Genomic DNA, 26,519 nt, shown 5'->3' with positions numbered 1-26,519 from the left:
CCAATCGATATGTTTAGGTCTTCAGCAACTTCTCTAACGGTGATTGACCAATACTAATTTCATCACTTCATCAATGTTTTAGTCTGTTTGTTGTTGAGGTGCTCGGTTGTTCGGCACGCTCTTCGTCGTTCACAACTTCTCGACCCTCAGAGAACATTTTGTACCACCGATAAACATTGCTTTGGTGTAAGGTAGCTTCATCATATACCACAGTCAACATTCGGAATGCGCATTATTTTGGGAATAGGCAAAAAACGAAATTTAACACTTGTCGTGATACGAGTTAAATAAATGATTATTTGCTCAATTTTTTATGAACCGTCGCCGATATAGGCGTCGTTCCGATTCTGCTCTCTTTGTTAATTTATGTCGACATTTGCGTCATTTGAATCTAACATATATATCTAAATATATTTTAATTATTTGCTTTGATTGATTAACTTTTGTAATCAATATTTGAGCAAGACGAATATCCTCTGTTTGTTTTTCTCGATTTTCGTTGTTTGTAACATTTTCTCTTTATTTATATCGACTGATCGCAATTGGTTGAAATGCAAACATTTTTGATTGGTGAGAACTGTAAAACGGTTTTGAAAATATTTTTAAATCAGTACTAGTAATCATGACTTACGAAATAACGTTTTTGATTTATCAAGTGGACGATAAAAGTTTATTTACCCTGTTTGGCAAGCGGAGCAAATAGTCATAGCGAGGGTAGTTATCCGGATTTCGCTTTTACGGGGTTTATACGAGCGGTTATGCTGGAAATGCTTTAAACTTCAAATAATCTTATTAAGTTTATTCGTCGTTAAGTCGGTTTATGGGAAATCCGGACAAAACGTAATAATATTTTGTGAAAGAAACTGAGAAATACGGGACATGTAAGTACACGGGAATCGTCACTGTTGATTGCCTATTAATTTGTTCGTACATATTTATTCATAGATAAAACACTAATCCATAAATTCACACAGAAATGCTTAAATAAGTCTAAAAAGCGATCCTAAGGGACTTGAACTTTGACAAAGCTCTTGTACAAAATAGAGTGGATGGATTGGCTAAGGAAGTGTTCGAAATGTGATGTTACAGGCAAATGATGAGGATATGGTGGATATAGAAGATTAGAAATTGGGAGGTATTAAAAAAAATAAGAGAACAGAGGACTCTATGAAAGTCAGTAAGGAATAGGCGAGATAGGTTGGTAGGACACTTTCCCAGGCATGGAGGGCTAGTTAGAGAATTAGAAGCAGAAATAGAAGTTAAGAGAAAAAAAAACTTTTGGGTGCTTCATTCCCACCAGCCAGTAATGCTGGTGGGCGGGCAGTCCGGAAGGTAGGGCGGAAGGCCCTCTTCAGCCTGCTTTCAGGAATCATGGGAATGGGTGGGTGGTGGTTCGGGTGAGAAAGATGAGACGGGCGAAATGAAGACAGAAGAGAATGAAAGATTATCTGTGGAATATTACTGCCTCAGCATTTGCCTAGGTGATCCAAGGAAACCACAGAAAAACTTGGACCAAGGCAGACGGACCCGGAATCGAACCGGCGTCCTCCCGAATGCTAAGCAATGGTCTAAACCTCTAGGCCATGCCGCTCGGTGAGTTAAGAGAGAGACCTAGACCTAGATTAGATTACTGTTCACAAATACCTAAAGATGTGGGATGTTCTAGTTTTAGGGAAATAGTTGTTCTTTATGCAACGTAGGTGAGCATTGAGAAAGGGTTTTTCAAAATTCAACCCGTAAGGGAAGGAAAGGGGATTTCAAAGTTTGATATATTGATAAAGGCACACAATCTGCTGACTCCTGAAGCTTGAAATTTAACACAAGATTTTCTCATACAACCGGATCTTTCACTATAAAATGACTTTTTTAAAGTAGTATCCCTGAAGGGGTGAAACGAGGGTTAATACATTAGAAAATTATAAAAAAATGTTAAGAGTTAGCTACACTAGGTTATGGTGGGAATGGTTTCAATGGATGTCATTGTCATTAGCCAATTCGTTTTATTATTAGCTATTCCTACAGGATAGGAAAAATACAGGTGCGTGTCCAATCCGTCTTAGGACTGATGACGTTATGATGATAAAACCTAAAAAGGATTTCTACACCTAGGAACTGTGTCCAACTTCTTTTAAGTCTTTTATAGTAGGGTCTGCAAAATAGATAGACTTGCCTACAGGAAGCGATTTTTTAATAATATTGGGATCTATGTGGGTTGTTTAGGTTCAAACCTTCAAACGTATCAGTTTCATTTCAAACGTAAATACGAATCCAGGCAATTGAAAAATTCTGTTAAAGCTTTAGTTGAAATGAAATAATTTTCATTAGGTAAGTTACGTGGACAGAAGGGATTCCATATGGTTTAACACGTGGTTTTTGCATGCGCTCTTTCCAATTTAAGCGTTTTAACGTGAGTAGGCGGTTAGCAATTTAAAATTTTATGGAATCGTTGCCAAAGAGTGCAAAATGAACCACCCCACGACTAGGCGGCTTCAAGCCCGCTTGAATATTTAATGAGTTAATTTCGGAACTTTTATAAACTTTGTCACTTGTTTATGAAATATTCATCGTCAACAAGACCGTTTTCCAAACAATGATGGTTTAAAAGTTCAGATTTAATGGAAGCCCGCCTGTTCTCGAAATGATACAGACAATACACTTTTAAATGGCATGCTCGTTTAAACGATTTAGGCTAATTGTAACTCTGCATCTATGTGTGTCGCAAACATGTTTGTTAACTTCGGATAGGTATACCGTGAGGGTGCTTCACCTAAGGCAGGGGTTACTAATCCGCGGTTCGCCTCAACCATTTTTCCGCAGGTTTACAAAATATATCTATTTTATAATGGTCGCTTATTTTCGGTTTCTAAGAAGTCAGATTAACAAAGGATAATGCATGGTCGAATCGTCTTTAACAAATAGAAGTCACTTCTACGTTCGCATGTCTGGAGCACAGAAAATGTTGAAAGGGTTTGAAATGTGGTGTTTCTGGTGACTGATGAGGATATTGTGGAAAGAGAGGGTTAGAATTAGAGAGGTATATATATGTACTAGAAAGAGTAGGAGAACATGTGGCGCTATGGAAGTCACTAACAAATAAGCGAGATATGCAGATAGAACACCTTCTCAGGCATGACGAGCTAGCGACATATTTGCAGCAGAAATAGGAGTTAAGAGGAAAAGAGGTAGACCTGTGTTCACGCCCTGTAAATGTATATTTTATGTCTCAACACCCTGTAGATGAATTTATGTCCTAGGTTACTTTAAACCCATTTATTGTCATTTGCTAAAGCTATACACTGAACGGCATGATCATAAAATGTAACAGCGGGAAATCATCCGAAGGCAAGTGGTTGTGCCCCTTTGTGTAGATATTTCTGTTTAGGTACCTAGATTTAAGTTCTGTAGGCATTCGAAGAGTGTGATTTGACACCCCGACACGACAACCTCGAATTCTCTGTAGTCCAGTGTAGTTTTCAGTAATAAAGTAATTGTTTGTTAAGTTCACTCTGCCGACTTTTATTCCGACAATAATCAACTCAAAAACATTTAATGGTCCTTCGAGCCGGATATTGTCGAATCGGAGTGAAAATAAAATAAATAATTATCCGCAAAAACAACCTGGATTAGATTATTGTTCACAAATCGTTAAGGATATATATATTATAATTTTGGGAAATGCGAAATGCTCAGGATAGCAAAGGAAAGAGTGAAGATGCGTGCCAAACCAGTCTTAGATCCAACTACCCTATGTTCGTGGTGGCGATGATGATGATGGTCATAATGGCCAAAGTAGCGAATGTCAATGTTTAAAAGAAACACATTATTTGTGCACCCATATATTAAAAAATTAACTGCTGAAACTATGTGAAAAAATTAACTTAAAAAATTATTGTGAATATATGACAAATATTGCCTGTTTTATTTATGAGTTTGCAATTATGAATTCAAAAAACTGTCGGTGGTGGATCTATATCTAATATGGAGATACTAATTTTACATAGGCCACCAGAGTGCCTTGAATTAAGGGAGATACCGGTTCGATTTTTTGTTCGTCTGCCCTATTTTTTCTGTGATTCCTGGAATCACTTACGCAAATGCTGGGGTAGTAAATAATAATATTCCATAGATAATTTTCACTTCTCTTCTGTCTTCATTTCGTCAGTCTCATGTTTCTCACCCCAAGCATTCCCACGATTTCTAAAAGGGAATGAAACACCTGAAAGTACTTTTTGAGAGTGCCTGACGCACGTCTACGCGTATATTTCGCTACAGCAGCTCTGGGATCTTGTTGCTAGGTATTTCAGAATCCCGGGGGATTCATATTGTATATTTTAAAAACATTGAATCAGTTGTCAACCGTGTGCCTCGATATACAACCAGAGATGTCCCGATAAGCTGTAAACACTGACGACCGTTATTTTTAAGAGGCGAGTACGTAGATTCAATGAAAAAGGCGAAAGAATTGTTTAAGTTTCAACCATCTAAACGGCTTTTCACGTATTATCGCGTGTCCTTCTGAATGGACGCAAAGAATTCCATAACGAAATTGTCACTTTCCGCGTCCTTTTGGATGTAATATTTATTAATTGTTATGTTGAAACGCGTGTGAGACGTAAACGATTCCATACTCGCCTTTAACATGCCTGGTACCTAGTCCACTCTTCAACTGAAGGCTGCAACACTGATATTGACGGTACTATATAAATATAAACTAGCGGGGGGAAGTTTGCGCTACCAATAAAATCTAGGCACCACTGTCTGGGCAACACCCCTACTTCCCTGAGAGCTTCAGTCTTTTCTTCCATAATGACGCTTTAGGCCACTTTCACACAATGCGATAACGACACGACTTACTGCATGCAGTAAATAAACCGCAGCGATACAAAAGTATATCCAAAATAAATGTATTTAAAGTGAATGCTTTCATACTGATTCGATCCGATATTAAAATCGTTGTAGTAAAAAATTTCGCAAATACAAATCGTGCAATAAATCTTCAATATAACCAAATGTATGCATTCTTATATGTCGTGTGATATGCTAGTAGCACTAACCGCGGCTTGCAGCCATTTAATAGAATTAGTGTTTTTCGTCCCATTAGATACATGCAACTAAACCACACAACACTGCGAGGGTAAGTAGGCTCGCATTTCAATTTGGAACGTTATCGAAACAATATTTAGTCGCATAATGTGAAAGCGGCGTTCCGATACGATATACAAATCGCGTGCAGTTAATCGTGTCGTTATCGAACTGTGTGAAAGTAGTCTTATAGTCCGTTCCTATTTTCCTATGTTGATTTCAGCGTATACACGTGTACATGCGCTTTAATATGTGAACAGAAATGATATTCGCTTGTGTCCCTATATATCGGTTGTTCACCGCGCGTATAACGCGTCCATCTGAACATAACCTTAAAGCGATGGAGACAGTCATTTTAAAAAAGCACTTAAGTAATATTTTCACTTAGCTAATTGAAAGGATTCGGAGGAGGAAACTCTTTTGTTGGGTTTTACTTAAGTGAATCAACGAACAGCATTACCATATTAGTACGTACTTACCTAGAAGTCAAACTTAAGACGAGTTACAGTGCAGACAGACGGCTGCATTTATTATTATTAGTGTGTTTGATGAACCCATACAAACATAAAACTTTAGGTACAACAATTAACTTGATTAATTTATTTTTCCTGGAAAACATTTGGTTTGTTATCTTCATCAAGCTGATGTAGATAAAAGGGACTGAGTAAAACAGCAGTAGGTGTCTGTTAAGTTAATTATCAATTGGTTTTAGAAAATACTACAAATGGCGCAGTAAACGCCATCTGTAGTACGATGCTACATTTTAGAATTATTTTATTCGATTATGGTAACGTGCCTATCACGTTGCGGTTAGCTACGCCGGGATTCGTTTCAGCAAGTCGATATCCATATATTTAAATGGACCTTGTTGCATACGTAATCCTAAAATGTAGCATCGTACTACAGATGGCGTTTACCGCGCCATTTGTAGTATTTTCTAAAACGCGCTGTTAAGACAGCAGGTAAAAGTAGGTCTGTGTTCTGTCGGAGCTGTCTGCAACGCGCAGATGAGATCCAAAAAGATCGAAATCGCGATCCGCGTCTGGCAGTTTCGACAGAATACAGACCACTTCGAATTATTTTATTCGATTAAGCTAACGTGCCTATCACGTTGAGGTTGGCTACGCCGGGATTCGTTTTCAGCAAGTAGATATCCACACAAGTGGACCTTGTTGGAGCATACGTAATCCTAAAATGTAGCATCGTGCTACAGATGGCGTTTACTGCGCCATTTGTAGTATTTTCTAAAACGCACTGTTAAGACAGCAGGTAAAAGTTGGTCTGTGTTCTGTCGGAGCTGTCTGCAACGCGCAGATGAGATCCAAAAAGATCGAAATCGCGATCCGCGTCTGGCAGTTTCGACAGAATACAGACCACTTCGAATTATTTTAATTAATTGGTTTCTACGTCGTAATATAATAAGTACTACTGTCTGTCGGTGCAATCGTCCTTCAGGACTGAAATTAACAAGATGAAGTTAAATTAAGTGAAATAATATCTGATAAGAGTTTTACTGTATTCTGAATTTTAGTGTCTAACCCTATAGGGCAGAGTTGGACAAGCTAGGCTCTTTTGACTCCCAAGTGCTCCTTAGGTATAGCCAAGGATCTCCTTATTGCTCCTGCGAGTGCGAGTGAGGTAATTATTTTCTTTTCTTAAAAAGAGAAAGCAATATGGGTCATTACTGCTTACCCTCTCGTACTCATTGAAGGGTATGGAGTGACCCAAACTAACCTCAGGTAGCGGCTCCTACAAAGTTAAAGTTTGCTGGGCTCTGCTATAAGGTTTGACCGGTAGAAAATATAAAAGTAGATTTTTACATAAAAAATGTAAACTGGGAGACCCTGAAGGATGGTTATAAATACGCTTACTTAATTGTTTTAAATTTAGAAGTAATTATTTCAAAGCTAAAAGATTTTGAGCTACAATAGAAAGCATTTTAATTAATTCAATTTAACGGGATATTTTTAAAGTACTCGCTGCTTCCTTCATGCGATTTTTCCCTAAGCATTGGCGTAATTATTGTTGTGGTTATTTTGCCGTTTTATTAAGCAGTTATTTTTAAAAATTATGAAAAGCAAATTCACAATTTTAACGATAATAGGTAATCATCAACATAAGATCGTCAGTCCTAAGACTGGTTGGACATGTACCTCCACTCCTTCCTATCCTGAGCTAATCTTCGCATTTCCCTAAAACTAGAACAACCCATATCCTTAACTATCTGCGAACAGTAATCTAATCTAGGTCTACCTCTACCCCTACTAACTTCCATTTCTGTCTCTAATATGTCTCTGACTAGAACTTCATGCCTGAGAAGGTGTCCTACCGACCTATCTCACCTATTTTATTATCGACTTCCATAGAGTCCTCTGTTCTCCTATTTTTTCTAATACCTCTTCATTTCCAACCTTGTCTATCCACGGTATCCTCATCATTCGCTTGTAACATCACATTTCGAACGCTTCTAACGTTTTCTTTTCCAGCGCGCTCACTGTCCATGCTTCGCACCCGTGCAGCGCCGTGTGCCAAACATACACCTTTAACAACCTTTTCCGAATTTCTACATTAACCGTTCGCGAGTATAGAAATGACTTCTTTTTGTTGAAGGCGACTCGATCCTGCGCTATCCTCTGCTTTATATCCCTACTACTCCTTGCGTCCTGACTTATTTGATTTCCTAGATACCTAAAATCGGTCACTTCTTCTAATTTTTCGTCTCCTATCTTACATACTACTATTTTTATTTTATTTTTATTTATTTTCATACAGTACTGTTTCGTCAATAACGCTTCCATTTTATTTAAACTTATCTCTAACTCCTCCTTTCTAATACATACCTTTCAATTTAGGCGATGGTTACGTTTAGTTATTACCAGTAAATATACTACCTACATATTTGGAATGCAAATATTGGGTTTCCGAAATCAATCAGGAGTAAATGTAATGCGCTCAACGGTATATTAAATGTCTTGTGCATCGGATTTTATCTCACTCTCTGCGCTCATGTGATATTGACATGTCGTTAAATCAGAAATCGGAGCTGTTGTACGTATGTACCGTGAATAGTAAAGATCCTGTAATGAATCCTTGAGGCACTCCACGATGCAGGCACTTACGTCGGCACAAACTGGAATTTACATATATTACATACCTAACTGATTTAGCAACGTCTCGTATGTCAGTCTAACAACAATTAAAACAAAGGTGTTACATAGTAGTAAACTCGATACGACTACATCGATAAAACTATTATTTATCATAATTTGCGTCCACAATGAGGGCGGGTCTTACGGATGACGTGTTTCTACGTCAAGGATGTCTGTTGTGGCTTGTGGCTAGGGTTGCCACCCGTACTTTATTATAAAGTATTGTACTCTATTTCGACTATGCGTACGTTATACTTTACAAGACACATAAAGTACGCAAAAATACTTTATTTAAGGCCTTAAGTAAACATCGTAATTTTGTAAGCGATTATTTGAAATTCAGAGTATTTTTACATCAATAATATTGCACAGAAAAATGGCAAGCCATATTTACGGAACAATCTGATTTCCCAAATCTGTTCAAAGTAGTGTCACTTTTGCTGTCCGTTCCGGCCACTTCAGCATTTACAGAAAGAGTATTCTTTGTTATGAACGCAAAGTGATGGGACGACAGGAATAAAGCTTCATTAAAACTAGTTAAAAATGAACTTTTAGTTTACTTAAATCTTTGTTTGCCATGTTTAGAGGCTATTAATGTATTTAAGAGCGACAGCAATTTGTTACTGGCTGCTAGGTGTAACAAAAAATATGTTTATAAACAAAAAATGAAATACTTTATTTTTATGCCGAGTACTTTTTTTTTTAACCTTCTAGTCAAGAAACTCTACTTGTGGCTGAGAGAGACTGTCAGAAAAACTGTTTAGCGTCTCTGAACGAGAGGCTCGAGTCGCTCATAGACAGATCCTCATTTCATATCCAGTCTCTGAACGAGAGAGTCGAATCTCTCAATAAGTTTTTAAATAAATTTTCTAAGTTCAACATATTTCAGAGATCCCAGTCTTTCTACAGGAGACCCGAGTCTCTTAATTTTTCAGTTTTTTTTCATTCAGTCTCTCTGTGAGGGACTCGAATTTCTGAATTAACAATTTTATCATTCGAGTCTCTCATACAGAGACTGTGAGAGATCCATAAAAACACCTAGGCAATAACTGAGAGATTGTGAAATACTGTGAGAGACTGGAGAGAGACTCATCCACGTAACGCTGCCATTTAGAGCGCGTCTTTGCGAACTCTATGAGTAGTCTACTATCCATGAGTAAGTCATGACTAACTCCTTAATCATGTATTTTTATAATTTTACCCCAATTAGTTTCCATCTCTCGTTTTTTGTCCTTTTTTCTTTGGAAGAGCGGAAATTGCGGTCGGGGTTGGCGCAGCGGCCCGGCGATAATTTCAATTCTGGCGCTAATCAAGGCGGCAGCGCGCGGACGGTGGCGTCGCGGCGCCGGCGGCTCTCATTAAATTTGAAGGAGCAGTCGTCGGTCGGTAGACCGCGGCATTTTAAAAGTGCAACCTCGGCATAATGGTCCCGAATAATGGGCCCCAAGGTGGGCATATCGTACCTCTCCACTCAATCTATTTTATGGTCGTACCGAATTAAAGCGGGCACTGGATGATTAACGGGGCGGCGAGGCGCATCGCGTCTGCCACGACGCGCTCCCTCTGCCTGCACCGTCCGTCCCAGTTCGGTCCATTCCATTATGCCAAGGTTAGTTATCTATCGAATGAACGAACAAGCGAACGAAATGAGAATAGAGACTTCGTACCGAGTCATAAATGCCGAAAAATGAACGAATTCCGTCGAGACCATTCTGGGAAAATCGAGAAAGAAAACTGACGAGAAAGAGATAGAAACAGGGAAACGGATGGAGAGCACGCGAAGCGTTGAGATCATGGAAATAATTTTCTTAACTGGAATAACACAGAAATGGGAACGTTTACTTTGTCATTCGTTCATCTTTTAGAACACAGTTCCATGAGACTTACCGAGCTCACAATTAAATTAATTTGAAAGTTTTGAAACTAATTTGGTCCTGTGCGTTATGCCTTTTTTTATTCTCATATGCCATTAAAACGGGAGAAGTAAATAGACTGCTTTTCTATTCAACAATGTAACAGAAGTTCGTCAAATTTTGTAATAGAAGTATGACGTTATTTGTTAATGGACAATTATCCAAACGGTTTAGAAAAAAAACGCAACGCAATGTAAAACGATGCAACGTAACGCAACGCAAAGCAACTTGATGTAACGCAACGTAAAGTAATGCAAAGCAACACAATGTAAGGCAACGTAAGGCAACACAACGTAAGACAACGCAACGCAATGCAAGACAACGCAATATAAGACAACACAACTCAATGTAAGCTAACGCATTGCAACACAATGTAAGACAACGCAACGTAAGGCAACGCAACGCAATATAAGGCGACGCAACGCAATATAAGGCAACGCAATATAAGACAACACATCGCAATGTAAGCTAACGCATTGCAACACAATGTAAGGCAACGCAACGCAATATAAGACGACGCAATATAAGGCGACGCAACGCAATGTAAGGCAACGCAACGCAACGTAACGCTGTACATGTTGTATTTTGTCAAAATTTAATTATGAAGTGTTAGTTAGAGACATATAAGTAGAAAAAGGAGTTAAGAGGAGTAAACAGTGATCTAGATTAGATTACTGTTTACGAATAGTTAAGGATGTGGGACGTTGAAGTTTTAGGGAAGTTTGAAAATTAGCTTAGAATAGAAATGAGCGAAGTTGCATGTCCAACCGGTCCCAGGAGGAAGACGTTTAAACTAAGATGAATAGAACTCTTAGATTATTATATAGAAAATTTTCTTTTAGGTTTGTTTCTATATATTGACAACCAATCCGAAGTTATGACTCTAGTAACTTTATCAAGCCATTCAAGGACGTTCGTTGTGAAACCGATTTTTAACATAAATGTCTGAGATAGATCACTAATTGAATGTGCATAGATATCATGATTTCTCTAGGATTTTAATAAAAAATCCGCTTTTATTCGATGACAGTCTGCGAGACATCTACTTTTTTAGTTCCTTTATTAAATAACCTGTTGTTACTAACTATTCAATTTGTAACTTGTCGTGAGAATAGATTAGTTTTGCAGACAATTTAAGTGCATCGCAAAAATGTAATTTTGTTCGTAATTAAAGCGGCATCTGAGTTAATTCAATTATTATTTCTAAATGTACTTACACAGCACGTGGAGAACAATTTGTTCGGTGACGTCTTCGCCGACGCCGTTACTCGCCGTGCACTCGTATATCCCCGCCTGGTGTCTGTCGACCCGGTCTAAATTGAGCGTGGGCGAGACTAGGGTCTGTTCTCCCCCGGGAAGCAAATTGTTACGTCGGGACCATATTATCTTGGGGACGGGGTTGCCGGATGCCTTGCACTCCAAGCGCACTGTTGTGCCCTTCTTCACCTCCACGCGACCGTTCGAAGTGACAAAATGTATCCTCGGCGGCACTGAAAAGAAACCAATGAAAATAATTCACGAAAAGCATAAGTTTCGATCCTTTAATAAATCGTCTTTTTAGTTTTCTTTTACTGCTATTAATACACTTTAATTGACAAATATTAATGTGATTTCAAATTTTCGGTACAGGCCTGACGCTGGAAGCTGGCGGAAATTTTAAAATATTTAAAAGCAGGGATCAGTGAGAAAGTAATAGACATACAAATAAAAGAACTAATTGTTGATGTTGGTGACAGTGATAGAGATTCCCATGATGACGGTGAATGTGAAAACTAACTATAAAACAAAAGCAAAAGGTTAATTTTTTCTTTTTCGTAAGTTATGTTTCTATTGGGTTGTTCGGAAAGTCATTTCATTTTTTTCCGACAGAGGATTTAATTGTATTCTTTTGCACCCAACTTCACATTTAAGCCGTATAATTTTTATATGCTTTGAGAGCTCATATAGCAAGGCTTGTGTGTGAAAAATTCCAATTAATTCTACGCAGTAGTTTTTAGTTGGTGCACTTTTAAATATGGAGAGCGATAAGCAGCATTTTCGACATATCTTACTGTTTTACTACAGAAAGGNTTTATGGAAACGAAAAAGAAATTGGTGAAGCTATCAAGGCAAAAATTGATGAGAAAATTGTCAAAAGGGAAGACCTGTTCATTGTCAGCAAGTTGTGGTGTACTTTCCATAAACCGGAAGCTGTCGAACCGGCACTCAAACAGTCATTAACCGCTTTGGGATTAGATTATTTGGATCTGTATTTGATGCATGCTCCGTTTGACTTTAAAGTATGAAGAGATACACACAGTCATTTAATACATCGGGTTAAGCACATACAATTTTTGAATAATTATTATTGTTGCTCCATTTTTGCGGAATTAGCTACCATTGTCACTCAAGTTACACCATACACATATAGAACTGGACCAATCCAGTGTCCAGAAAATGTCTTTGCTTGAAATAAAGGACAGTGTACTATTCGTTAAGGAAGGATCGTGTGTACAGGTGATTCAGTCCAGTTCTGTAAGTCTATGGGTTACACTCATGGTGATGCATTAAAAATGGGGGTTTTGTAATGAATTATGAGATAAAATTATTTGAAAAATTATGAAACTTGAACGAGTTCTATTCTGATGGTTAACAGAGCAATAAAAATAAAGATCACGAATGCCATTTTTCAAAGACTAGATTATAATATATGTACACTTAAAAAAAATAAACAACAGTATAAACCTGTAGAAGAGAATATGAAAAGATTGACGTTTAAACAATTAACGTATTGCAGCCAGGGGATGAAAAATTCCCAAGAGACGAAAATAATCAGGTCATTCCAGAAGGTGTCGATTATGTGGATACGTGGAAAGCAATGGAGCAAGTTTACAAGAAAGGGCTCGTCAAATCAATTGGAGTTTCCAATTTTAATAAGAGGCAGATTGAAAGGCTTCTTGAGTTAACAACAGTTGTACCAGTTACTAATCAAGTAGGTGTTTAAAAGCAGCTGACTGCTATGTTTGCAAATTCTATCACTGTTTGTTCCTAACAAGCAATATAGGTAAAGGTCTAGATGATGGCCCCCACCGCCGTTACATTATTTCCTAGTACGCTACTGTCCTATCTGTATTAATACTATAATTTACGCCTACTGAAAGCTTATTTGTGTATCGGTTCCAAGTGACTTACCCAATTAGGTCATAAATGGGCAAGTACCTGCGCGACCGCTCGCCAGCTTCCTTCGTGCGACCTGTACCAAATTATCGTTTATATGTAATTCTTATAGAATCCTGATCTAATTTGAAGGCAAAACAAAAGATATTTAAAACACTTACAGCGCTTCTACTTTTATTTGCTTATAATAATACATTTTTTTTAATCATTTGAATTTCGCTGCCAGAACGATAAAAGCTGCCAACTATGTAACTGAAAGATTTGCTAGCAATTGCTACTAAAATGAATTTGTTGGAAAAGCATGGTTTGAAAACTCCATTTCGAAAGTGGAAAAGATAGATTGCAGTTAGGTAAGTTTGAAACTTGAGCAGAATAGACCAGGTGCTAATAAATGCTATTGATACGAAAGTTTATAATGGGCTGCGATGTAGTTCTCGGTCATTACCGTAAATCACTTTTGATTTATGAGAATTGCTTCTAAAGCCTTGAGAACGCTTTAAAATTATATAAATTTTGTGAAAGCGCTAAATACAATCTAAAATGTACATAACTGTAGTCAACTCGTTAACTCGCACAATAGATGTAGATAGATATAAATGTAAGTGTTTAGATCCGTCAATTGTTTTCCAATTGTTTACTTCTACCTCGAATACGTCATGTCAAAAATTGAGAGCGCATCTTGCGTCGACGCCAGATTTTTATGATCGGTGAGAACAATAATACAAAGAAAATGAGCGATTTGATTCAAAATAATTTGCGAACAATCCATCAAAACATCGGTCCATCAAGTCATCATCATAAGGTCGTCAATCCTAAGGCTCGTTGTCACGCACTTCCGTTTCTTCCTATCCTGAGCTAATCTTCGCATTTCCCTAATATTAGAACATCCCACATCCTCCACTATTTGGCCCATCATCATCATTATAAGGTCGTCAGTTGTAAGATTGGTTGAACACGCATCTTCACTTCCTCTTATCCTGAGCTAATCTTCGCATTTCCCTAATATTAGAACATCCCACATCCTCCACTATTTGGCCCATCATCATCATTATAAGGTCGTCAGTTGTAAGATTGGTTGAACACGCATCTTCACTTCCTCTTATCCTGAGCTAATCTTCGCATTTTCCTAAAACTAGAACATCCCACATCCTTCACTATTTGTCCCACTCGTGAAATATTGCATCTTCCCCTATTGCACTTGATGATATCCTTCGGGGTAGTTCCGAATGAGAGACTATTTATCATCCAGAGTGCCTTATTCTAGAGGACGCCATCATTTGAGTTTCGGTTTGTTGTACTCGGGATAACATCATATGATGGTTTTCCGTTACCAACCACCTCGCAGTGTTCAGGATCAGAGTGCCATATCGATCCTCGTGATCTCTGTCACCCTGAGTACTGAAACAGCTGCTTCCCTTTTTTCAAGGATTTCTCTTACTCTGCTCTTTCGTTAAGCGTTCCTCAATTATGGTTGAACCTATGGTCCTACTCCCTACAACATCAAAACGAGCAAGTTGATCCTCCCACTCTAGATTGTCAAGGTCTAAGTCACCTCGGATTAAGTTAATCAACCTGGAGAACGAGCAAATCAAGTTATCGTACAATTACGCCAATCTTAGGATTTGACATATTTCGACTTCCACTTGCTCCCCCCCCCTTTCCTCAAGGGTTCGCGAAGAGAGTTGACGCTACTTAGATTCTAAAAAGACTACCGAGAACTATCTGAACTATAGGGTTGTTCGGAAAGTCATTTCGTTTTTTTTTGTGGAAATGAAAGACAGTTTTCGTATAATAAACAAATACTTTACTAAATTATATATTGACCGTTCTGGTCCAACACCTTTTGCCATCTTTCTGGTAGTAGCATAATTCCACGCTCATAAAATTTTTGGTCTTTGCTGGCAAAAAACTGATCGAGGAGGTTTTTGACCTCTTCATTTGAGGTGAAGGTTTTACCGTCTAAAAAATTTTGGAGTGACCGGAACAAATAATAATCCGATGGTGCCAGGTCTGGAGAATATGGTGGGTGTACCATTGTATCCCATTCAAGCTGTAAAAGCTTTTGGCGAATGACCAAACTTGTGTGAGGTCTTGCGTTGTCTTGGTGAAACACTACACCTTTCCTGTTGATTAGTTCTGACCTTTTCTGTTGAAGTGCATCATTCAGTTTGTCCAGCTGATAACAGTAGACTTCCGAATTAATCGTTGTGTTATCCGGTAAAAGCTCAAAAAAAAAACGATTCCTTTAAAATCCCACCAAACAGACAGCATCACCTTTTTTTGGTGAATATCGGCTTTGGAAATGGTTTGAGTCGGTTCATCTTTTTTGCTCCATGACCTCTTGCGTTTGACGTTGTATACAACCCATTTATCGTCCCCAGTGATGATGCGCTTCAAAAACGGATCATTTTCGTGACGTTTGAGAAGCGAATCGCAGACGTCAATGCGGCGACACAGATTTCTCTCTGTGAGAACATGGGGAACTCATACATCGAGCTTCGAGGATAATCCCAGGCCTTTCAAGTGGTCATAAACTGTTGAATTTGATAAATATAACCTCAATCCGATCTCACGTGTTGTTATTCGCCGGTTCACATCAACTAATGCCTTTATCGCGTCTTTATCAGCTTCAACCGGCCTTCCCGAACGTGGTGCATCTTCGACATCAAAATTGCCGGATCGAAATTTAGCGAACCAGTTCTGGCACTGGCGTACTGTCAACACACCTTCTCCATACACATCAGTCAATTTCTTTCTGGCTTGAACAGCATTTTTACCCTTTCTGTAGTAAAACAGTAAGATATGTCGAAAATGCTGCTTATCGCTCTCCATATTTAAAAGTGCACCAACTAAAAACTACTGCGTAGAATTAATTGGAATTTTTCACACACAAGCCTTGCTATATGAGCTCTCAAAGCATATAAAAATTATACGGCTTAAATGTGAAGTTGGGTGCAAAAGAATACAATTACATCCTCTGTCGGGAAAAAACGAAATGACTTTTCGAACAACCCGATACATCAAACAGTGTAGCGAACGCAATCGACGGAAAACGACATTAGTAGGTATTCAAATTTCTTATTTCAATAGCTGTTTGTTTCCATGCTACTCAATAGCCGGTTAAATAACCTGTTTATTACAGTAGCAACACATGATTTGCTTTTTAGTACGCAAAAACACTAAGAATAAAACGAAATTAAAGCGTAATTTCTCCCGAACTTTGTAGATTGTATTTTGCCGAGGAGAAAGCACTTTCGGCTCTCATTTAAACTTAATTAGTTACATTCCTTCATGCTTAGTATTTGGAAGTAGGAATTTTATTTCTGTTTTTATTTGCTTGTTTCTCTACTCTTAAAAAGTTTTTTGCTGTCGGCATTGTGATACAGATACGCAGAAAAGCATTTGTTTGCAGTTTCTTGTATCTTTGTACTTTATGCTCTGTAAGGAATTCGAGAGTAAATTAACAAACAGGTGTTTTCAGGGAGAATAGCCCCCTCTGGAGCAGTAAATAATGCAAGTAAATCACAACACCCGTAACGTTTCGCGTAATAAAAGCACATAAAGCATAACGTAAGCGGTGTCATACAGGTAATATACACACCCGTTACAAGTAGCGTGTGCATTTGAAGTGAAACATCATGAGAAATAATTATAATTTACATTTTCAACTTTGTTTTAACGCAAAAGTGCGGTATACCTAAGTACAATAATCATAATTCGCTGGGCCAGTGGCGGCAGTGACGTATCTGGGATGGGGGTAGGGATTGTAATGGTCGCAAATGTAGGGGGTGGCAGAAATGTTTTCTTCATTACTATATAGATGAACTCAGAGCTGTCGCGCAGTAAAGTTAATTTCTATTGGTTTGTACCTGCTATATATTTCGCCTATATAAACGAGGCACTTTTTACATTTAGTTGACCTAGCGGCATGGCCTAGAAGTCTAGACCATTGCTTAGCATTCGGGAGGACGCCGGTTTGATTCCGGGTCCGTCCGTCTGCCTTGGTCCAAGTTTTCTGTGGTTTCCTTGGATCACTTAGACAAATACTGGGGCAGGAATATTCCACAGATAATCTTTCATTCTTTTCTGTCTTCATTTCGTCCGTCTCATTTTTCTCACCCGTTCCCCCCACCACCCATTCCCACGATTCCTGAAAGCAGGCTGAAGAGGGCCTTCCGCCCTTCCTTCCGCCGTAGTCGGGAGGGACTGTCCGCCCACCAGCATTACTGGCTGGTAGGAATGAAACATTCAAAAGTTTTTAGTTTTTTGCATTTAGTTGAGATATTCAAAATTGGTATAGTTCGCAATATAGCTGTCGTATTTACTTTCTTCTTTCAACTTACTAATTAGACTGGTGCAGTTGCTGACAGAACTCCTACTTTTACTCATGATCTTTGAGTACCTAAGCATCCTCTAACCGCTGCATCTCTTTTCACTTTGTCTGTACTACTCATTAAACATTTTCTAACTTAATAAGGGCGTGCTCAAAACGCAGCAAATGACTACAGTCACAAGTGAAAACAATAAAGAAGATACGTCTATTCTCACAGATGATTTATTGCAGACTTTGCCAATTTTGATCGTCCTAAATATACCTACATAATATCAAGTCCCATAAATGTTATCAACAAGGTTAAGCAGAATCCTGAGTTCTTCATCATAGAATCGTTAATACTATAATGATACGCACCTCCACTTTTTCTCATCTTGAGCTAATCTTTCGCATTCCCTAAAACTAAAACATCCTACATTCTTGATTTAGGTTTTCACAACTGTCGTCTGAAAAACAATTACCGGATTCTAACCGCGTTTTATTGACGAAATATTCATAACGGATCATGCAGATATTAAGAGATTTCAAGAAATTTTGTCTCCGATCACAGGGGACACCTTCAGGAATCCTTTGATTCGGAATCTCTGTCGTTGTTGCTGCTTGACCCGTAATGGGAATTTCGACAGGACACGGTTAGAATCGGAAAATTCAATTTCTTCATCCCACATTGTTAACTATTTGTGAACAGTAATTTAATTTAGGTCTGCCTCTACTCCTACTTCCGTAGCGTCTTATGTTCTCCCACACTTTTTAATATCTCCTCATTCCTAACCTTTATCCACGGTATCCTCAGCATTTTCCAGTTAACATCACATTTCGAAAGCTTCTAACCTTTTCTCTTCCGTCGCTCTCGACGTCTTTTCCGAATTTCTAAATTCACTAAATTAACTTTATTTATATCTCTACTGCTCCTTTCATCCTGAGTTATCTAACGTTCTAATATATACCGAAAATCAGCAACTTCTCCTATTTTTTCATTTCCTATCTTTATATTCACCCTTCTTTTTCTTTTCCTGTGTACCAGTATTTTTGTTTTACTTTTACTTATTTTCTTTCTCCGTCTGGTAAATGTGACTAACCAACTTAACGATCTCTAACCTTTTGTCCTGTATGTTTTAAAATTTCTGCCTGTATCCTATCTAGACCTAGTGTCTTCTCATTTTATAAGTTTTTAATGCTACATCGAACTCTTCTCTCATTATGGGATAACCTAGCTCATCCATCTTCAGACTATCATCTTTTTCTAATATATTTCCCAACTCATGGCATAGGTTCTCTAAGTATTCTTTCCACCTGTCTACCTTTTCCTCATTTTCTATCTGAATGACCCCTATCTCATTTATTATATTATTACTACTGTACCCTACTTCTCTAAATTTCCTTTTAATTATTTTATAAGCTTTATCCGTTTCTTCTACTCCTTTACACCTCATATCAATCCACAGTTCCTTAGCTGCTCTATACTTCCTAATTACTTCCCACTTTATCGCCTTATATCTTTTTTGTCCTTCTTCGTCTGTCCTACTGTTCTTGTATTTTCGCTTCTCTTCTATTAATCCTACAATCTCTTTTCTTATCCAGGGTTTCCTACTTTTGTTTTGTTTAACACCATAATCAATAAAAATACTGAAGATCATACGACGTAAACAGCTTTTTTCCCCACTCCGACAAGGGTATCAGAGCTTTCGTACTAGAAAACACTGTTAAACCGCTCTCTACATACACATACCTATGTATGTATGTGAAACAAGAGAGAGAATAAAAGCTTCAGGTACATTTCGAAACAGTTGCTTTTGTCCACGAATCGCCCGGAAGTGCTTTCAGAGTTGTATTTTATTTTAATGTTGCAATAACAGCCAAACGAACGCCGGAAAGGCGGCGCGCGCCATGTTCGTTGAAGCATCTCCTGCGAGAACTCGAATCGCACACGGCAACGAATGCGGGGGTTGTAAACATTCTCTATGCGCGTCGCTTACCTTGTTATGTACACTTTAAACCTTAAATATTCTATTCGCAAACGGTTTAAATCCGTACGAAAGTGCCTGTTTTCGTCAGTGCGGAACTTCGACAAAACGAAAAGTACGTTTTTAATGCACGTTATTTTAGACAGGAATTGTAAATAAAACATATACTCATATCTTAAACTTAAATAAATGAGTAATGTTGTCATAAACGTCTGGTATTATTTGCTTACGTGAATATGTATAAAATGCAGAATTTGCATTTTGCTACTGAGTTGCAGTTTTACTATGACTAAAAGACTCTTTGGAATCTGTTTAACAAGTAGTAGGTACGTACATACACGATGTTTCTGATAGCAGTCGTCAGTTCTAAGACTGGTTGGATACGCACCTTCGAACTAATCTTCGCATTCCCTAAAACTAGAACATCCCACATCCTTAAGTATTTGTGAAAAATAATCTAATTCAGGTCTATCTCTACCCCTCCTAACTTCCGTTTCTGCCTCTAATATGTCTCTGACTAGACCTTCATGCCTGAGAAGTTGTTCTACTAACCTATCTCGTCTATATCTTATTGACTTCCATAGAGTCCTCTGTTTTTCTATTCATTCTAATACCTATTCATTTCTAACCCTTCTCTATCCACGGTATCCTCATGATACGCCTGTAACACCACATTTGGAACGCTTCTAACCTTTTCTTTTACGCTGCGCCCACCGTCCATATTTCGCATCCATACAGCACCGCACTCCAATCTTTTTCGAATCTCTAAATCAACCTTTCGCGAGCATAGAAGTGACTTCTTTTTATTAAAGGCGACTCGACCCTGCACTATCGTCATTTTTATATCCCTACTACTCCTTCTGTCCTGACTTACGTAGATACCTAAAATCAGCCGCTTCTGCTAATCTTTCGTCTCATATCTTTATATTCGCTCTTTCCCTATTTCCCTTTTCTGATATAAGTAAATTTGATTAATTGTCATCGCAATGAGAGTTTAAAGCGTTTATTATGTGTAGTGGCGTAGTAGTAACCCTTGACATTTACTTTATTAGTCGTTCTGTTTACATTTTTCATCGAACTAGCTACTTAGTTGTTATCGCAGTTTCTCTATATGGACGTTGCCAATTCACGCACAGGGTCGGCTTAGGATTGCAACTTCGTTTAGTTCTCTTTTATGTTCCTTAACTACTTTATACGATTAGCAATTGCATCTAATTATAATCCTCCAAAGCTTGTTTCTTATTTCAGAAACATCCTGTATACTTACGTAATACATAGGTATAGTAAACGCGTTTAAGTTTAGATTTATCTACGCCTTGGCGGCTGAGCGGATTTAGATTAAACTTGTTAGACAAATAGTCTAGGTCTAGGTTACTGTTGTCCTGAAAATGCTTTTGTTTTCTGTAGAAGCATTTCGAGCGATTGCTACAATTACAACTAATTAATTCCAGATTCGATTTACAGGTGTCTTAAAATTTTTACTGTGATTCGCGACGTGCATAGAGTTGGGTGTTTTTGTGCACCTTTCACACTCGAAGTACTTTATTTTTCTAATCAATCTTCTATTATTAATTAATCGGGCCTTCATTATCCTATCGCCTTGTAACTGTTACTGTTTTTCTTCCGACCTCACCTTAGCCAAAAGGATTTCGTTCCGGAATGCAGATTCTAGAGGATTCTGACCTTATTTGTTACATTAATGACTCTAGTGATCATGTTATCCGTTTAGTTATGCGTATAGATTCGACATGACAGAGACCATAACATATTATTCCAAAGCATAATATAGCAACCTATGATGGATGTCATTTTATAGACGATGACCACGTCTGCTCTTCCAGGATGTGCGAGACATATATGTATATTCGCCAGAAAAAGCAGGAAAACGTAGCTGACGGATATTTTCAGCTTCAAACATCTATTATTCGTGCAACAAAACTGTTTTATTTGCACTAGTCGTCCAGGGTCGTTCTCAATATATGTATATATATATAACCGACTCTTTTTCATTTTGGCGCTTAGCGAAAATATAAACGGCACTCTCAAGTAAACCGCGACATGCAGCACGAAGAAAATGTTTCTGTTGCTTGCTTGTACTTTAACCTTTTGCTGAAATTATGTTCGCTCGGCCGAAGGATTTATGATAGCTAAAAGCGTAATAAGAAATGCACACGTATGTAAGTCTACTTACACTAACACGTTTATTTATATGTACGTTTGTATGTATGTATACCGCACGAAAGCAATGGTTCGTAAAAGAAATTGTTCACAGTTAAAGTAAGAACGTTCGCGGTTCGCGGAGATAAACAGCAAACGATTGAGGAGGGCAAATTTGAAAAAAGAAACAACGGAAATCGGGTATTTATTGGCTGAATATTTGAACGAATATATGGCTGCATTTGGACGGCGCAATGTTTTTAAAAGATAAGACAAATGCGCCATAATGTTCTCTATATAATGTGCTTTTCGTTAAAAGAAACTGCATTTCCGGATAATAACTGCTCCTTCTTGACGCAATCCCTATGATGGGTCATGGTGGCGTCAAAGGGGTTCGATGTTTTAACTCCTATCACAAGGGACATCTTCATCAGGAACTTCACGTTGTCGATGCAGGATCTCTAACGCTGGTGCTAAACTGATTCGGAATGTAAAAACAAACTTTTGGGTGTTTTATTTCCACCAGTTACTAATGCTGGTGGGCGGGCAGTCCTCCTTGACTATTCCGGACGATAGGACGGAAGACCATCTCAACTTTACGTTGTTGATGCAGGTTCTCCAACGCTGATACTGAATTGACTCGGAATCTAAGAAAACCTGTTGGGTTTTTTATTCTTCCAGCTACTAATGCTGGTGGGCAAGCAGGCCCCCCAGACTATTCCGAAGCCTAGGGCGGAAGACCCTCTCAACTTTATGTTATGGATGCAGGTTCTCCAACACTGGTGCTGAACTGACTCGGAATCTAAGTAAAACTTTTGGGTATTTTATTCCACCATCTGCTAATACTGATGGGCGGGCAGTCCTCCTGGACTATTCCGGAGGGTAGAGCGGAAGACCCTCTCAACTTTATGTTGTGGATGCAGGTTCTCCAACGCTGATGCCGAACTGACTCGGAATCTAAGAAAAACTTTTGGGTTTTTTATTCTTCCAGCTACTAATGCTGGTGGGCAAGCAGGCTCCCCAGACTATTCCGGAGCGTAGGGCTCAACTTTATGTTGTGGATGCAGGTTCTCCAACGCTGGTGCTGAATTGACTCGGTATCTAAGAAAAACTTTTGGGTTTTTTATTCCACCATCTGCTAATGCTGATGCGTTGACAGTCCTCCCGAAATATTCCGGAGAGAACAGCGGAAAACCCTCTTTAGCCTCTTTTGAGGAATTGTCAGAATGGGTGGCTGGTTGCTGGAGAGAGAAAAATGAAACGGACAAAGTGAAGGCAGAAGATAGTGAATAATGTCCCAGCATTTGCTTAAATAATCCAAGGAAACCATAAAAAAACTTGGGTCGGGCCAGACGAATCCGGAATCGAACCGATGTCCTCCCGAATGGTAAGCAATGATGTTAACCGTTAGGTCATGCTGGTCTGAGACTGGGGGGTTTTCCAGCAGCGCCTCAAATAGTTGTTCCGTCGTTGCCAATGAATGATTTTACGGTTATGCTGTAATACCCGTTTTCAAACCGTACCGAGGTGCTACCCATCCTCCCTGTTGAGGTTGTTCGGGCGTCTGTGGATCTCAAATGCTTCTTTGATGGCCCTGGGGCAGTAGTGTTTCCCACTGGATAGCATCTTTGTCTGATCGAATTGAATGCCGTGTGTTGTCCCAAACATGATCTGCCAATGAAGATTTGCTGCATTGTTTCAGTCGAATGGACCTCATCCTGATTACGATGGATTTACTTGTTTCTCTGAGGTAAACTTTTACACAGGAGCATTGTTTCAAGTAGACTCTCTCAGGTTGTCTTTTTCCCTCAACATCCTTCACTTCGACAAGCCAACCTCTAAGTTTACCACAGATGTTGAAGATTGTCTTGGCGCCTTCCTTCTGCAGAATTCGACCGATTTTGTCCTTTAATGAAAGGCAGATATGTTTGGTGGTCTTGAGCGCCGAGGTCGTCGATATTTCCATATTGTGGATTCACATTACGCCTCCGGTACCCATTAGAGGTTCCCAATTTTTATTTCCTACGGAACCCTTTCTGATGACTCTTTTTCTATGGAACCCCACCTCGACAATAAAGTAATGGTGATACTTTTATGCCTGACTCCTAACACCTTAGAAATGTACATGTTGTTCAAATTAAATTTTGAATTCAAAATCTTTGCTACACGTATATATTTAATGTGCCCATTTTTGCTTATAACAGCGTTAAAATTTAATTTAATGTCAGACAATTCAATTAGAATATCCGGAGTGGTATCCAGTCTAGTTTTGAATTTGTTTTTAGTTTAAGCGTAAACCGAAAAGCTCGTCTGCAATCTGAAGTCGAAATAAATAGAAACAGGAACCGTTATAATCTTCTCAACGACTGCAGGACATTCATCATTAGGTTTGATCTAAAGGTCCTTTAAATTTGAATCAGTTGATTAAAATGTTTGTTTTAAGGAGGATGAATTCTTAAAATCAATCAATTTCTCGTACTCCGACATAGTTAACATTGATGATTTAGTTTTATTCTTTACTCACAATCAATAACTATCGGGCGACTCTTCTGGAAAATATCCCTTCAAGGACTTTTTGAGTTTCAATATTAGATGTTCGTTTATGGTTAGATACAGAAAGATTCCTTTTCGGAGAATTTTGAATATTTTTACTAGGACAAGAAACGTCGTATCTCGCGGAAACCCTGTAACTTTTCCATGGATTACCATCAGGGTTCCGCGGAACATCATTTGGGAACCGCTGCATTAGAGATAAGTGTGTCAGTAACATAACGAAGATCTCTGTCCAACGATGCTGGTTTGCTAATAGCGAAGATGCTATGCATGAAGGAGCTGATATCTGACTGTTTCTACGCCAGACAATGATGAGAGTTGGCTTTAAGTTTTTTGTTAGTCGCTTCTAATAATATTTAATAGAAGTTTTCCGATAATTATTTGTACGTGAACAAAAATGTCAATTCTTTTTCAATCCATGGAATTTTTCAAAAATTGTTTACCTTACCACAGTCCTACCATACAGTTGTTATCTTCATTTTTAATGTAGAAGCATTAGAAAACAAATAGAGTTAACATTCATGTCAGCCAAATTATTGAAGAGAGGTACAAAAGCTTTTAAATTACTTAAATAACATTCTAGGGAAAATTATTTTCTGGCAAATTTCTTGGTTGATGGTTTCCGAGAAGTGTTTAATTTTCTTCGAAATACTATCGGATTGCCGTAGCATGTAAACTATTATTTTACAAGTCTACAAAAAATAAGTCGAGAAGCACTTCTATAAAGCACCAAATTAAATATTTCAGAGAAAACGTTCTCATTTTTGCTTTCTACTGCAAACTCTGTCACAATTAAATTGGCCCAGCTGATTAAAATACACAATTTATGGACTAATTTCATAAAAAGGAAACCCTGCGTTGAAAATACGTTTGGTTTTATATTTCTTTAAATATTTTTATAAAATTTATAGGTGTATTTAGTTTCAAATTTGCTCTGTTTAGTTGGTACAATAATTTGACCTAAACAAAATATATAATAAAAACGTGTAGAATTTTGTGGAAACTAACTGTACTGCTTTAAAACAAAATAAGCAATGTTTGAGATTTTAGTTAGTTGAAGAGCGCTTACTAGCTTACCCTTCACATTTGATCTAACTTGGCGCTTTTTTCGGTCTTGGCTCGAGCGACAGCTTCCATTGAGATGATTGAGCTTTGGTTTTCACGTCATAACCATAAATCTATGATTCGTCATCAGTCATGATCCTCTAGAGCAAATTTGAGTCGTCATGGACAGAGTTTATGGATCCAAATCATTGGTAAAAATCGAATGGCAGGTGTCAGTCAGTCAGCGAAATTCAAAATTTGCGATACTTTTTGAACAGACCTTGTATGTATATGTAGGACGCTGAGCTTGTTCCACAAACTGCATTTAATTTTGGTAGAGACTTTACACTACAAATTATTACTGTTTGTTGTACATATTGAATAAATTGTTGTTGGTGTAGCCCCGCCACTTGTTGGCATTAACCTCGGCAGTTGTGCGGTGTGTTTCGCTTGAGCTTGTGCAAAGTTTGTGCTCATCGATGCTTCCATTTCGTATCGGCTGTTCTAAATGCATTATCAACAATATAAGCCTCTGCGGCACTAATTTAAATCTGGTAAACTCGCGACTTGTGATAAGTCGTGTTCAATACTCCGCACAGAAAGGTTGCCAACTTAACGTATGTAGTTAACGTAAATATTACAGCGCACGATATAAGATGTAATTACCTTTTGTCTCATCGTCAGATTAGCTCTTTCGCGAGAGATCAAAACGCACGGAACCAGAAGCAAGAGGGGGAATGTTACCACCGTGGTATATGGCTGAAAATAGGTAGGCAGAAACATATTATACATACAGTGCGGTCCACATGAAGGGGGATAATGTACTTGTTAAAATAAAATATTTGTTACAAATAACGAACACGAAGGCCTAAGAATTTATTTTGATCGTTATAGTCGCACGGAGAAAATAAAAAATTGCCTAAATAGTAAAGTGATGTTTACAATTTATCCCACTAGCCCGTTGCTTCGTAAGCGAAAATAAAAAAAAAATACAACGTGTAATTATACAACACTGAAGTGAAACTTCTTCAAACACACAAACATACCGGGATAGGGGTTCAGGAATTGGTTTAATGATATTATTTGTACACTATGAATTTAAATTTTACACTACACATGCCGGAGTTGCCTGTATCGAACGTTGCATTGAAGCGCGCTCACGGCAACG

The 26,519-nt window shown here is 38.2% G+C and overlaps 2 protein-coding genes across 2 annotated transcripts in view; one reads left to right on the top strand and one right to left on the bottom strand.

Moving 5' to 3' along the window:
• LOC108744688 (alpha-catulin) overlaps nucleotides 1-26,519 on the top strand; it is a 296,147-nt gene that overhangs the window by 225,394 nt on the left and 44,234 nt on the right. The window lies entirely within an intron of this gene.
• Nucleotides 9,541-26,519, bottom strand: part of LOC108744609 (peroxidasin homolog) — a gene marked incomplete at its 5' end in the record, with an annotated part of 79,142 nt that continues 62,163 nt past the window's right edge. Inside the window, 2 exons of the mRNA XM_018480472.1 lie at nucleotides 9,541-9,701; nucleotides 11,362-11,634. Coding sequence (XP_018335974.1) covers nucleotides 9,541-9,701; nucleotides 11,362-11,634 — 434 coding nt within the window. The remainder of the gene's footprint in view (nucleotides 9,702-11,361; nucleotides 11,635-26,519) is intronic.

The sequence above is a fragment of the Agrilus planipennis genome, unplaced genomic scaffold, assembly GCF_000699045.2.
Source record: "Agrilus planipennis isolate EAB-ADULT unplaced genomic scaffold, Apla_2.0 scaffold16, whole genome shotgun sequence".
NCBI lineage: Eukaryota > Metazoa > Arthropoda > Insecta > Coleoptera > Buprestidae > Agrilus > Agrilus planipennis.
Note: the sequence above shows the minus strand (reverse complement) of the source record. Positions and strands in the feature narration are given on the sequence as shown.